General features: G+C 35.9%; 1 protein-coding gene across 3 annotated transcripts in view; it reads right to left on the reverse strand.

Moving 5' to 3' along the window:
• Positions 1-8214: 8214 nt before the first annotated feature.
• LOC131989971 (H(+)/Cl(-) exchange transporter 5-like) overlaps positions 8215-14811 on the reverse strand; it is a 78647-nt gene continuing 72050 nt past the window's right edge. For all 3 annotated transcript variants that reach the window (XM_059355350.1, XM_059355352.1, XM_059355351.1), the window contains one exon: positions 8215-9363. In XM_059355350.1, the coding sequence (XP_059211333.1) occupies positions 9273-9363 (91 nt within the window). In that variant the 3' untranslated portion in view covers positions 8215-9272. The remainder of the gene's footprint in view (positions 9364-14811) is intronic.

A 14811-nucleotide genomic window follows, 5' to 3' on the forward strand; every position in this document is an offset into this window, starting at 1 on the left:
ATGGTAGCAGCAGCATTAGTTGGCAGCACCATCTGGATTTAAAGTTGTAAGTTGTGCTGGAGTTATATACTGTGTGACTTGGCTCATAATTTTGGGGTGCACCCTGTGTTTTTTTCCAATTCTATTGGGTTTTTTCCAGGTACCAGGAGGGCATAAATAGTTCGTCAGCCTGTTCTTGAACTTCCCCAGACACAGTGAGTTCAGGAGAGGTTCAAACTATTTGATTACCAGTTAGGTGTGGGCCAACTGGGAGAGATCAATTCCCTGACATTCCTTGTTTAAAACAAAGGTCCAGTCTTTAGAGTCTTTAAGCGCTGTTACTTGTCAACACATCTTAAAGCTGCACTAATCAGGATTTTATAATAACAATGGATCAAATGACGACATGTAATGTAAAAAAGGGCCGCTTTTATTGTTAAATTAACTCTACAGTTCCTCACAGCTTTACAGAGCGTTTTAGTATGCGTCAGGGGATTGTTTTGGTTCTAAAGCCCACAGATTTACTGATTTGTTTTTCCTTTACTGCTTTCATCAGTGATGTCGATTGGTCCACTGGGCCTCTCTCGAGCCAAAGTTAACGACAAACTCGTGGAATATTTAGCATCAAAACCATGACACAGCAACCATTACCTCACCTTAGAGTTTGGTGTTTATGACTTTGTCTTTTGTAGTAATTTTGTGTATTTTTTGGGGTCATTTTGTGTCTTTTTTAAATATTTTTGTGCATTTCTTGGTAATTCTATGTCTTTTTTTGTAATTTTGTGTCTTTTTTACGTAATTCATTTTTTTTTTCAGTCATTTTGGGTCTTTTTTTGTAATTTTGTGTCTTTTTGTTGTCTTTTTTTCACTAAATTGAGACTAAATATGAGATTATGCGACCAGAAACATAACCTCAGGTGATAGGCAACACAACTGTCATATCAACCTGAAAATCAAATATAAAGAGCATGTCTTCACACGATATGGGAATGAAAACGGCTGTGTGAAATGACAGTAGGTGGTTTTTGTTGACGTTTCATTTTTTAAATGTATTATAACTATTTTCTTTTTTGTGTGTGTGTTGTTGTTTTGTTTGTTTGTTCATTGTTGTCTCATTGTGACTACATGGATGTATGTGTACTTATGTGTTTGTAAGTTAATAACAAGTTATGTATGTTAATAATGGTAATAATACGTTGATATACTACATTACTATGTGTTATACATACATACAAAGACAAATTTGAGAATTAATTATATATATATATATATATATATATATATATATATATAATTAATTCTCAAATTTGTCTTTAGAATAGACATAATGTTTTCACATTGTATGATTCTTTGTAATGACACATATATGATTGTTATCTAGGTCAGTGGTTCCCAACCCTTTTCTTGAGGGACCCACATTTTTACCATAGTAAACTTTGGTGACCCCCCATTGTCCATTGCTTCTATGTAGACGAACTCAATGTGACTTTCATGGTACCCTCTCTTTTTCTTTTTGAGATATTCAGCATTTTTGTCTCCCCGACGCTTCGCCATTTTTCCATTAGCTCTGTGTTTCTGTTGTTAGGTGATGTTACCGCTAGGTGAGGTTACCTGTGTATACTGCAGGAGGGATGTTACACATGTCCTTATTCTCGCGATACAGTCTTTATTTTTAAACTTTTCTATAGTGATTTTTTTTATTTAAATAAATGAATAAACATTTCATGTAACCCTTATTTAGTTGTTTTTGTCCCACTAATGAATTAAATGCTGACTCATCTATATTTAACACATTAGATTTATTACATCCCTTAAAATCAAGAGGGCTTCGCGACCCCTTGTGGATCTTTGGCGCCCCCCCTGGGGGGGTCCCTCTTGGGAATCACTGCTCTAGATAAAAGGTGGAGCTTTAGCACCAAAATCAGACCAAGAGTAGGTTGTTTGTTCAGACATTTCTACTTTGCATAATTTTTATGCACTTGCTAATTATCCAATACAATTAGTAGTACAATTCAGTGCACCCAGGATGCTAATTTTCAAATAATAATTGTAATTGTAATTAGATTTAGTTAGTTCACATGTTTTGTAGTGAAAGGTCACAGGGATTATTCTGTGTTACATGAGCGTCGGCAGAAGCTGTGGGAACCTCCACCTTTATAACCTCAGGTGAGGCCAAGAGGGCAGAGACACAACACTGAAGTGGATTGGATTGCATTACTTGAAAAACACACACACACACACACATACACACACACATTCTTGTACTTGTGTGAATGTTTGTTTTCAAATCCAGTTAGTTTTAATTAACTTATTAATTCAATTTAATTAACCTGCCCCCCTCAATACAGTACCACCCTTCCTGACACGCAGCCACCTACATACTGCACTTATCTCCAATCAGCATTCTCCTCATACTGCACCCGCTTTTTCCCTCCGTCTCCCTTTCTCACACACATATACACACACACACACACACACACACACACACACATTCTTGTACTTCTATCTTTGTGAGGACCCTCATTGGAACAGTGAATTTAGGTTATAATAGTTTTTAGGATTTTTCATTAGTTTTAGTTTTTAGAGTGAGTTTGCTAGTTTTAGTTTAGTATTTGTTTTTTGAAATGCTTTAGTTTTAGTTTAGTTTTTATTAGTTTTAGTTTTTTATAATGGGGTATTTGTTGGGTGGGAGATTAAAAGAAGTCACAGTAAATTTTGCCTTTATTTCCTTTGTCTTATCCATCTTCATTATGTATGAAAAAAGTTAACAGAGACGAAAACGAAGGACATTTTCACTATAATTTTAGTTAGTTTTGTAACCACAAAATACAGTTTCAGTTAGTTAATTATCTTTTTTTAAACATAAACCTGATGTAATCTTTAACCCTTAAAACAAAGTCTGAAATCTTAAAAAAGTGAGGACCGGCCGAAATGTCCTCACTTCGCAAAGATGTCCTCACTCTGTTGGTTAAAAACGTGTCCCGGTCCTCACTATGGAAGTACAAGAACACACACACACACACACACACACACACACACGTCATCTCTTTGCATGCATGCCGGAGAGCAGGAAAGCAGAGAGAAAGGTAAGGCATGAGAAGAGATTTGACACTTGAGGGTGTAGGATGACACCTTGAATTGGCCTATTACCACATCCAAATGTTTTTGCTGCTTTGTAATGAGCACCGAGACAATGGCAGGCCTGGGAACGGGGCGACTGATATGAGAGAGAGAAGAAAATGAGGTAAGGCAACATATTCCAGAGAATAATGAACAAGGAACACAGAGCAAAGACGCCAAGAAACAAACAGGAAATCAAAGGAGGAGGAAATACCTCTCACAGTGTGTGGAAGTCCAATCTGTGTGTGTTGGAGGTGTGAGAATGCAGAAGCCACGAGCACGTCGGTAACTCGAGCCCCATGTGAAGTCTCGGCAACAGGAACTGAGCCGGAGAATACACTGAGTCATTACTAGGCAGCTACAAAGCACTCACATTCCCTCACACACACACACACACACACACACACACACACACAAATGGAAAAGACATACAGAGATGTCAACCACCCAGATGCAAGAGGGTGATTCTCATGTACATGGTGCAGCTCATAGCAGAAACCCAAGAGCATTGAATGCATTGAATGCATACGCTTTATAACAAATACAATCTAAAGTCACTGTTTAATATGGATTTATGATATATTTAAAACATTTTAAAGGTGTTTTCTGACATATTTAGAGACATTGTGAGCAAAATTCATTACCGTAAGACATTTTAACCCTCTGGAGTCCACAAAAGTGCCAGAGCACGACTTCCAAAAAAGACACAAAATTACTAAAAAAAAAGACACAAAATGACTAGAAAAAAAGACACAAAATAATCAAAAAAAGACACAAAATGACAAAAATGACTAGAAAAAAGACACAAAATTACTAAAAAAAGACACAAAATTACTAAAAAAAGACACAAAATGACTAGAAAAAAGACACAGAAGACACAAAATGACAAAAAAAGATACAAAATGACAAAAAAATGACAAGAAATGACAAAAAAGGCACAAAATAACTCAAAAAAGACACAACAACAGACACAAAATGACCAAAAGAGACACAAAAAAGACATGAAAAGGTTTCAAAAATGGACAAAATAGTCCAAGACTCCATAGAGTTAAATATAAAAAACAACGAAAGTTTTTTCTTTTCTTTGGCAACCACTTAAATATGCTCAAGGGAAGTATTTTATTAAAATATACACATATTTTAATGCAAACAATTCTATCATTACCGTAACATTTAACCTTTTTTTTTCTCATCAATTTTAATTCAGATTTTGTTAAAAACCATTATATTTGATTATATTCTGCTAAATTATACATTATTAAACAAATATATATTTATTTTTATAAAGTTTATTAAATATTTATTGTATATAAGTGTGGGGAAACCATGACATATTTATCTGGATGCATTGCGGTAATGAATTTGTGAATCAAAAATATAGAAAATATTATTTTAACACAAAACAATGAATGGTGCCTCATTATGGCTATATTGTTCACTCATATAAAAGTTAAATATATTTAGTTTAATAAAGTATGTCCTTATAATCATCACAGACAGAACTTAGACTGGCTTCATGGGTCCAAAGAACCACACACACATAATGAGACACACACTTCCTTTCCATCTTCGGCGCTCTGATCTTCTCACAGAGATTATGTGGCCACAAACGAGCTCTGACTCGCCGTCGGAGACGCTTCGTCAAGAATGACAGCGGGACACCTTTAACCCCAAGGGGTCCACACGCAGTACAAACACACAGACGGGGGTTATAGAGAGGTGTGGTCCCCACACATGTGTACATATAGATTATATATACGTAGATTATGTGTCCCTTGGCACAGACATGAAGAAGGCCAAACAGGGGGGACAGTTACTTAGAAGGGTAGTCCATAGGGAAGCACTGATTTTGTTATTGCTGCAATTTATTAGGGCCACGGGGCAATCACATCGAGCACTGGTCCCTACAGCAATAGTGATTTTTTCTTCTTCCTCTTCTGGATGCAATTTCGTCCCGCTACTAGACAAATTATATATCAAAACGTGCGGTTTGATCGGGATCGGTGTGCTATTACTTTTCTCTACGGAATACGAATTTTTCTGCCCAAAATTTTGCATTGAAGTGAATGGGACGGCCGAAAAAAAATGAGCGAAAAAGAACAATAATTGGAGATTTTTAAACGTCTCCTTCTCCGGCATAATTTCACCTAGAGACTCCATTTAAACTTTAAACAGTAGACACAAGTCTTGTGTATCGGTGTATTAATCCACGTTTCGATAGGTCATATAGTTTTTTATCAATCCCTGTTCAATGACCATGATCATTTTTGGAGAAATTCTGAGATTATAATGGGTGTGTATTGCACGGAATGTTCGTGTCACAGTGTGTGACATCATCGCCAGAGTGTAGAGGGAGAGAATAAATTGTCAAAAAATACATTTGAAAACTGCGCTCCAGGCCGCAAATTCCACTCTACAGAAATAATTTATACATAGAAACGTAGGAAAATTAGTCTTCTCCCTCACAATCCTCTGGTAAAGCTGTCAGAGTTATAGTTTGGGCGTAGGACGCACAGATGCGCCACCAACACGCACCAACAGCCTCATTGGCTCCCATATTAAAACGCAGGAAGATTTCTGAAAAAGGGAGATGTAACAGTTTATTTAGATCGCTCTTACAAAGCTATTTTTCATTTTTCTTAAGAAAAAACCATGTGTAGACGTTCAGGAAGAACTCAGGACGCTCAAACTGAAGTCGGATCAATGATAGGTATTATGGTTTTGCCAAAAATGCTTTCTGTTCGAGGCCAGAAATTCCAGTCTGTCCACCTCTGTTACGCAACATTGGCAGTTGGTGGCAGTTAATTCAGTTGATTGCTCTGCTCTGATTGCCTTTGATCTTTGACGTGATTACAGTTACAGATACACGCACACACACATGCGTGTAAGCATGCTTCAAACGCGCGCACACGCACGGGCATGCATGCACGCACCGCACACATATTGAGTTTAAAGGTCATAGGTTGCTGTATAAATAAATACTTGAAAAGGAATGCTCCTTGTATATAATATAATATCATAACATTGCTAGTATTAATTGTTTGAAATCTCTAAAGAATCTCATCATAGTGTACACACACCGGCAGTAGCCCCCGTGGCCCTTTCAGAATTTCCCCAGAGAAAATTTTCTAGTATAATAACATTAACTTTATTGACCTTGACCTCAAATGTAAAAATTCTTCAATGACTTGTACGAGGAGAACTGGACTATGACGGCATATTAGGGCCAAGTATGAATAAAAATAAAAATATAAACCAGGGGGTGGGGAGGTAACATTTTGAGAAAAAAGTAGTAAATTTACTAGATTAAAGTGGCAAATCTGCGCAAAAAAATTTGCAGATTTATGAGAAAAAGGTGAAAAAAAGCAACTTTTTTTCTCCCAGATTCACCACTTTAAACCTCATAAATCTGCATTTTTTTCTCATAGATTTGCCACTTTAACTGTAAACTTATTTCCCAAAATATGACCCCCCTCCCCCGGGTCCGTATGTTTTTTTACACATTCTGGCTGTATGTAATATCCTCCAATATTCTCTAGGGTTGAAATTTGGAATTTGTATTTCAATGAGTGCCTTATTAAGGGTTAATGCAACATTTCAAAATGTCGCTTCAAAATTAATTTAGACTTTAATGAAAACACGGCTATAGACTCAATAGAAGGGTTGAGATAAGGAGCAAAAACTATGTGATAAAATAATTTCTCTTTCTAACAGGATCCTTTGACTTCAATGAACAATGAACATCATAAAATCATGATTCTACCTATCCAGTTTGTATATTTATTCATCATTATATTATTTCTGGGCCTCTGTTGGGACACAATCCATGAAGAATGTAATAAAGGCCATGCAATAATTACATAAGTACAATCGTTTTTTGTTAGAATTATTCTCATGATATAATAGTGAGTTAATGTGTGGCAATTATTTTCTCTGGTGAGGAACAAACTGCATCTCATCTTCTCTGGCAGTGATTTATAATGAATCACGATGAAGTCTCAGACTAATTCTTAGTGGGTTTGTCAAAGAATGCATGTCAACTGAAAACAGATGCATTAATAAAGACATCACAAAATGCTGCCGCACGCTGTACAATAACAGATCCCAGCAGGACACAACAGAGAGAGGATTGATTATGTTATATCTGGCTTTGTGCTGTCAAATTCAATCAATCAGGCCCGTTGGAGACATTAAATCCTTGTGTGTGTTCGTCCTGGTGACGATCCACCAGATGGATCCAACTGCAAAGAGAATTAAGCTATTTAGAATGTATAAAGAAAAGGGAAAATACAACTCTATCTGATTAACAAGTTTGGTACAAGTCACATTTCAGCATCTCTGGAATGTTTTTCCAGTCGGCACAGAGCAAATCCAGGTGTGACGAACTGAAAAAAAGACATTTCAGCAGGTAAATAAAACATACAGTTATGGAACCAAGGCCAAACTTTATGAGTAGGCTGAAAAAAAAAGAGCATGAGGGAGACAAGCTGACCCGCTCTGCTTTAAAGCATTAAAAATAGTCTGTAATAATATTATTCTGCTCATGAAAGAGGTTCAGCGAGGAACTGGGCGGTTATATAACATCTGAATTATCAAGAGCTGACTTTCTGTAAAGGTTCTTTCCAGACAGCTAGTTTCTTTTTTTATTTATTTATGTCTTGTTTTTAAAAAAAAAAAAATCTTCTTACTGAATTAAAATCAATGATGCCTGTTTAGGTTTTGAGGAAATGTATGAATACCATTCATTTCTGATGTTATACAAGTAATAGCATTATTGTTGTTATATTTATTTAAATATGACAGTTAATAATTAATTTTCAATTATTGTTTTTAATGATCTTTATCCATATTATAGATGTTGTTTTCCTTTTTCCTTTATTCATTTTTAATTGTATGCATTTCTTTATATTTCTTTAAGAAGCATGGGAAACAAACAATGCTTCATTGAAAAAATATTATAAAATAATTTCTTATTTTTTATAGAGGAGAGGAATCAAAAGATTCAATATGGGATTTTTTTAAAACATCTTTTAAGTTTTTTTTTAATAAACCAAAATGGAAAAATTCACACCATGAGGGTCCAATACTTTAAAAAAAACACACAGACACATGTAATTCAGTGAAATAATTTAGTGGGACAAACAGTTTTACAATTACATAAATTAATTAACATGTCATGATTCTCTCTTTTTGTATCTTTTAGCCCTTCCACAGCAGCCCAGAAACTGCAGCATTGTCTTGATAACTACTATTTTCGAGTAGAATTGCTCAACAAGTTGCCAGTTGGAGAGACAACAGTGCATCATTCCCAGGCTGGAGTCTCCCGCCGTTTTTTTACAAATCACAAGAGTCTATATGACCAAAAAAAAAAGAAAAAAAAAAAGACATTTCTGTAGAGTTCCCAGGCTGTCATGAAGTCTTTATGGAGTGTAAGTGTGTGCATTAGATCCTCTTCTCACACTCCTGTATGCTTCGCCCCCCCAAGGCTACAGGAAACCTCACAGAGGGAGGGAGGAGGGAAGAGGAGGTGGAGGAGGAGGGGGGAGCTGCAGAGCATCCATCAGCCCAGCTCAGAGAGCTCCGTCTGGGCTTGCTGTGACGGCCGGAGGGCAGCACGGAGCTCCCCGAACCGCTCTTTATCTTTCACCATGTCTTTATTTCTCCTCCTGTCTGTATCTATGACAGAGGATTATCTGTTCCCACCTCCTTTTAAATGTTTTTCTCTTCGGTGGAAGCAACATAGTCTTTTTTTTTTTTTACTTTGTGCTACTTGGAGTTCAGGACAAAGAGACAAAGTAATGGAAAAAGCCAAAAAGGAGCAGATGTGAGCTATTCCATTGACTTATTTTTTCTCATGTGTATCTGTACTACATCTCTCTGGGTTGGACATGAAATTGGGGCCAGCAGTGTCAGAAAGGATGAGTCATTGTTTCTGAGAGCTTTTTTAAAAATTTTTTTAGTGGTGCTCTCTGTTCTGTCTAAAGCCAAAAACGCCTCTGTCCATTGTTCTCGCCCGTGCAAAATGGAGCTCAACTTACTTGGCTTCCTCTGACTGGACTTTTTTCTTTATTTTTTTTAAAGTTGAAGAGGTAAAAGGTGCATTTGAAAGCTGGTGTGGGTCTTCTTCTCGCCCTGGTCTACAGAGGAGAGGAGGAGAGGATGGACGGAGGAGTTCAGTTGAAGAGGATGGAGTCGGGGTCTCTGTTGGCGATCTGCGCCATGTGTTTCAGGATGTCTTTCTTAGTGATGATTCCCAGCAGCCTCCTGGTGACACACAGAGAGAAAAAGTAACATGAAATTCATGGAAAAGCAGATTACTTCATATCATACTTTGTTTGCCTCGTCACGGAAAGTCAAAGGACTGAGGGAAAGCAGACAGTTTGAGTGGAGGTCTGGCCTCCGGTCTTGACACTGTGAGTTCGGCTTTTATTACGCTCCCCGAGGAGAACTGGCACGCAGCAGGAGAATCAGAATAACATGCAAACACCAAGTAAACACAAAGGCCCCGATCACACTCAAGACAATTACAGATGACACATCCGTTTCAATTATGACTACAAGACTAAAATTACTAAAAAAAAGACACATAATGATCAAAAAAGACACAAAATTATTAAAAAAAGACACAAAGTTACCAAAAAAAGACACAGAATTACCAAAAAAAGACACAAAATTACAAAAAGACACAAAATGACCAAAAAGACACAAAATTATTAAAAAAGACACAAAGTTACCAAAAAAAGACTGAAAAAGCACTAAATTACTTAAAAGAGACACAAAATTAAAAAAGACACAAAATGACCATAAAATACATAGAATTACCAAACAAAGACACAAAATTATTATTTTTTAAAAGACAGAAAATTATTTAAAAAAGACACAAATTACAAAAAAGACACAAAATGACCAAAAAAATACACAGAAATTACCAAAAAAGACACAAAATTATTTTAAAAAAGACACAAAATTACCAAAAAAGACACAAAATTATTTAAAAAAAGACACAAAGTTATTAAAAAAGACACAAAATTACCAAAAAAAAGGAAGGAACAAAACTGGCATGCAGCAGGAGAATGGGAATAACACGCAAACCAAGTAAACACAAAGGCCCCGATCACACTCAAGACAATTACAGATGACACATCCGTTTCAATTATACGATTAAGTTCACACTCAGGACAGTTGGAAACAAGACGCAGCCTTTTATTAAATAAAGTCAAATCTAGTCCCTCTGCACTTCAGATTTTAAACTATGACAGGGTTGGCCGCTCGTACTTCAATGTGGTCTGGCGCAGGAAGAGTTCGTAGATGGATGACAAATTATGTGTATTCAAAAAATAAGTGCGGTGCATAAAAGAAAAACAAAAGATGTGGGCTGAAGAACTACTTTGCTAGTTCTTCCAAAATGAAATTATGTCACTTTAATAGGATGAAATATAAAGTTCTTCCACTCAATAAGCAATAAAATACATCCTTTCTCCAATAATCACGTTTTACTGCTACAGCCGTATGCCTGGTTCAACACACACACAGTGTTGAAAAGCAGCTGGCTATAGGGGTCCGTGAGAATTGTTTTTTATATAAAAGCCCAAATTTGGAGCCTCTCGCAGATTCTAATGCCACTATTCCATCATATACACTGATCTTAATAACTGCCTATTTTAATTCATTATTGTAAAGAAGAATAAGGGTTCTTGTATGTTATATTTATGGCATCTTATTTTGACAGTCTTCTTGTAATTTCTGTGGTTGATTCTGTGCTCTTATTTTGAAAGCTGCATTTGTTTAGCGACAGGAAGTAACAGTAGCTTTTTGTGATTAAAACAACTTTAATTGTTAGCTAATGTTAGCTTGCGGCTAATGAACGGCATAATGCAACGGTGTTTGGACCCCTAACGGCCCGGACAGGTTTATAGGATTTAGTTCGGCGCGCGCACGCAGACACACACATGGCTCGTTAAGAAGAGTAAGAATGAGTCTCCAATAACACCAGAAAAAGTTGCTGGATTTGTCTCCGGTTGTTGTCGTTTTTTGGAGCGAGTTGAAGCAGCACAGTCCTGCTGCAGCAGTCTCTCCCAGCTGCAGAGCCGGAGGGGATGTTAACCTCTTAGCGTCCAGTCTGCAAATTGCTAACAGGCTAACAGTTAGCTCTGTAGCAGTACAGTGTGTATGTGCTAACAGGCTAACAGTTAGCTCTGCAGCAGTACAGTGTGTATGTGCTAATAGGCTAACAGTTAGCTCTGTAGCAGTACAGTGTGTATGTGCTAACAGGCTAACAGTTAGCTCTATAGCAGTACAGTGTGTATGTGCTGACAGGCTAACAGTTAGCTCTGTAGCAGTACAGTGTGTATGTGCTAACAGGCTAACAGTTAGCTCTGTAGCAGTACAGTGTGTATGTGCTGCAGCTGCAGGAGGTTTTCACTTAGCGATCTCTGTTTGTTTACAACAAGCACCGGACACTAAAAACTGTTCCTATTGTTTGTTTAAAAGTAGTGCAATAAAAATACAGATGTTTTCCCTAACATGAGGAATAATTGTGATTAATAATCGTGATTCCAATATTGATCAAAAATAATTGTGATTATCATTTTGGCCATAATCGTGCAGCACTATTTTGAATTTAAAGAATTTAAAGAGACAAGATGTTACAATATGAACATATGAATATTGACTGAGTCCTACAAGCCATCCTGCTGCTGTGAATGCTCACTGGTTCCCATCAGCAGCTGAATATGATAACCGGTGTTGAAAACATCAGTCTCCTCGTCCTTTAACAAACAAAACAATGGCTGCTTTGAAATGGAATGAATCGCCCAGATGTCCGATTGGAATCATCTGCTGCTGAGCAAATATTTCGCAAAAACAAATAATCTGACATGATTTTTTAATTCATACAATGTGATGGAATACAAAAGGTACACAGTAAAAACACATAACATAAAGTAAAAATGTCAAACTGAAAGGATATTTTCATGGTTTCTGTCATAATAATGTGTCCAATTATGAGTAAAGCACATAAAACAAGCTTGTTTTTAGAAAATACATTCTAACTTTATTTATGCTGACAAAAGAAAAGAAACAAAGTGTTTTGAAGATGATGTAACTCCAGCCAGTGAAGCAACCTTGAACTAACTTCTTACTAACTAAACTATAGATATTCTGGGAAAATACCATTGTTGCCAGTCAGAGTGTTGAAATTAACAGTATCCATCTCACAAGACAGCCACAGAGATCACACGCTGCACTTTACACCGCCCCAAGGTCTTTTCTTCTGAGAGTGTGTCAGACTATCTTCATTCCTAGACAATGACTGATAAGCTTTCTCTAAACCAGGGGTCTCAAACTCAAATTACCTGGGGGCTGCTGGAGGCAGTATCAAAATGACCAAAAAAAGACACAAAATAACAGAAAAAACACTGAATTACTTAAAAAAGACACAAAATGACCAAAAAAGACAAAATGAGTTGAAAAAAAAGACACAAAATAACAGAAAAAACACTGAATTACTTAAAAAAGACACAAAATGACCAAAAAAGACACACAATGACCAAAAAAAGACAAAAATTTACTAAAAAAAGACAAAAAATGTCCAAAAAAGACACAAAATGACCAAAAAAGATACAAAATTACCCAAAAAAGACACAAAATGACCCAAAAAAGACACAAAATAACTAATAAAAGACACAAAATGACCCAAAAAAAGACACAAAATAACAGAAAAAACACTGAATTACTTAAAAAAGACACAAAATGAGTTGAAAAAAAGACACAACAGAAAAAACACTGAATTACTCAAAAAAGACACAAAATTACCAAAAAAAGACACAAAATCATTTTTAAAAAGACACAAAATAACTAAAAGACACAAAATGACCCAAAAAAGACACAAAATGACAGAAAAAAAACTGAATTACTTAAAAGGACACAAAATGACAGAAAAAAAACTGAATTACTTTAAAAGACACAAAATGACAGAAAAAAAACTGAATTACTTAAAAAGACACAAAATGACCAAAAAAGACACAAATGACCAAAAAAACACAAAATTACCAAAAAAAAGACACAAAATGATTAAAAAAGACACAAAATGGCCCAAAAAAGACATTAAATTATTTTAAAAAATACACAAAATTACCAAAAAGACACACAATTATATTAAAAAAAAAAGACACAAAATTACCAAAAAAAGTAATTAAAGGGACCTTCCACACACAACACGGTAAAGTGCCATTCATATAAAACTCACATTAAACTTTCATATCAAGGTGGGGGCCACAAAATATCGTCACAAGGGCCCTAAAATTTGTACAATTTATGCTAAAAGGTTATGGAAGTCAATAAGCCAGAAATAGTTGATAAAAGTATTGAAATTGAGTCATAAATTAAAAAACAAACAATAATCTGAAACACTAAATTAGACTAAATAAACACATAAAACATATGGATCCAAGATATTTCGAAATGCTTTGATACTTTTGATTCCACGTGTTTAACATTATATCATCTCTGGTAATCAATCATGCATGAAGTTGTATCAAATGTGCTGAAGCTATTAAATAAAAAACTAAACCAGACTGACAAGGCAGATTTTCAACGAAGGCTGCACACATGAAACAATGGTAACTTCAGCAGCACACTATAGGCAGCGTTTCATTAAAAAACGAAAAAAGCAATAAGAAAAATGATAATCCTATTTTTTGTGTCCATTTTTTGCATGAATTTTTGTTGTTGTGGTATCTAAAGTGGTGTCAGGAATGGTAAAAAGTTAAGTTATGGCGCTGCTAGAGCGCTCCAGTAATACAGATGTGCGTCTTTTATGTGCAGCGAGCGTGGGAGTGAAAATGTTTTTGAGAGGCGAAACGACGCCAAAAATGTGGATTGAAGCAGAAGTTTGTAAGATGCGAGACAAACAAATTGAGCCTTTCAATAAACTACATTAAACAATTTGTGTATGTGCCTGTATGAACAGAAATAAGAATGAATTGCTTTTGTTTATATAGTTTAAATGTAGTTATCCATGCTTTGCTTTCAAATTATCGCATTTTTATTTTCACCTGCTGTACTTATGTTTCCTTTTATGTTCTGTAAATCAATAACAGCTGTTGTTGCCTTTGTTTGTTAGTATGAAAAAAACATGCTGTGAATTTTGGAAATGACTATATCTACCTTTTTTCCAATTAATTTGGACTTTTATTGGAGTTATTAGAAACATTTGGAATTGGAACAATAAAATACAAAAAACAGACAACAAACGTAGTAAACACAAAAAAACTACAGTAATACACAGCTGCTGTAACAGGCTGCCATTAGTACGGCGCCATCTTATTTACATGTAAAATCAAAAACAATAAAAAGTAAATGATAAAAAAAAGAAACAGACCTGCAAACAAGATGCAGGCATGTTGAATAAAATGTCTCTAGTTCAGTTCAGCTCTCGTCTTCTCTCCTACTTGCTTCATTCTTCCTTCTTGCCTGAAGCCCAAACTCTCCCTTCACCACTCCCCTTTTGTGTTTCTCCTCTTGTTCCAATTTACCTTAAAAAAATGTGTGATTCCTCAAAAATGTCCCATTTTCCTGTAACATGTGGCTCTACTCTGGTATAATTCCAGCCTTCTATTGTCCGCCAACAAGCAGCCCATCTGAAGCAAATATGTGCGAGTCCTAAAGAAGTCATTTTGCCTGTCAACAGCCCTTTAGCAGCTGTCGAAAGTG

Source organism: Centropristis striata, chromosome 17 (genome assembly GCF_030273125.1).
Source record: "Centropristis striata isolate RG_2023a ecotype Rhode Island chromosome 17, C.striata_1.0, whole genome shotgun sequence".
Lineage (NCBI taxonomy): Eukaryota > Metazoa > Chordata > Actinopteri > Perciformes > Serranidae > Centropristis > Centropristis striata.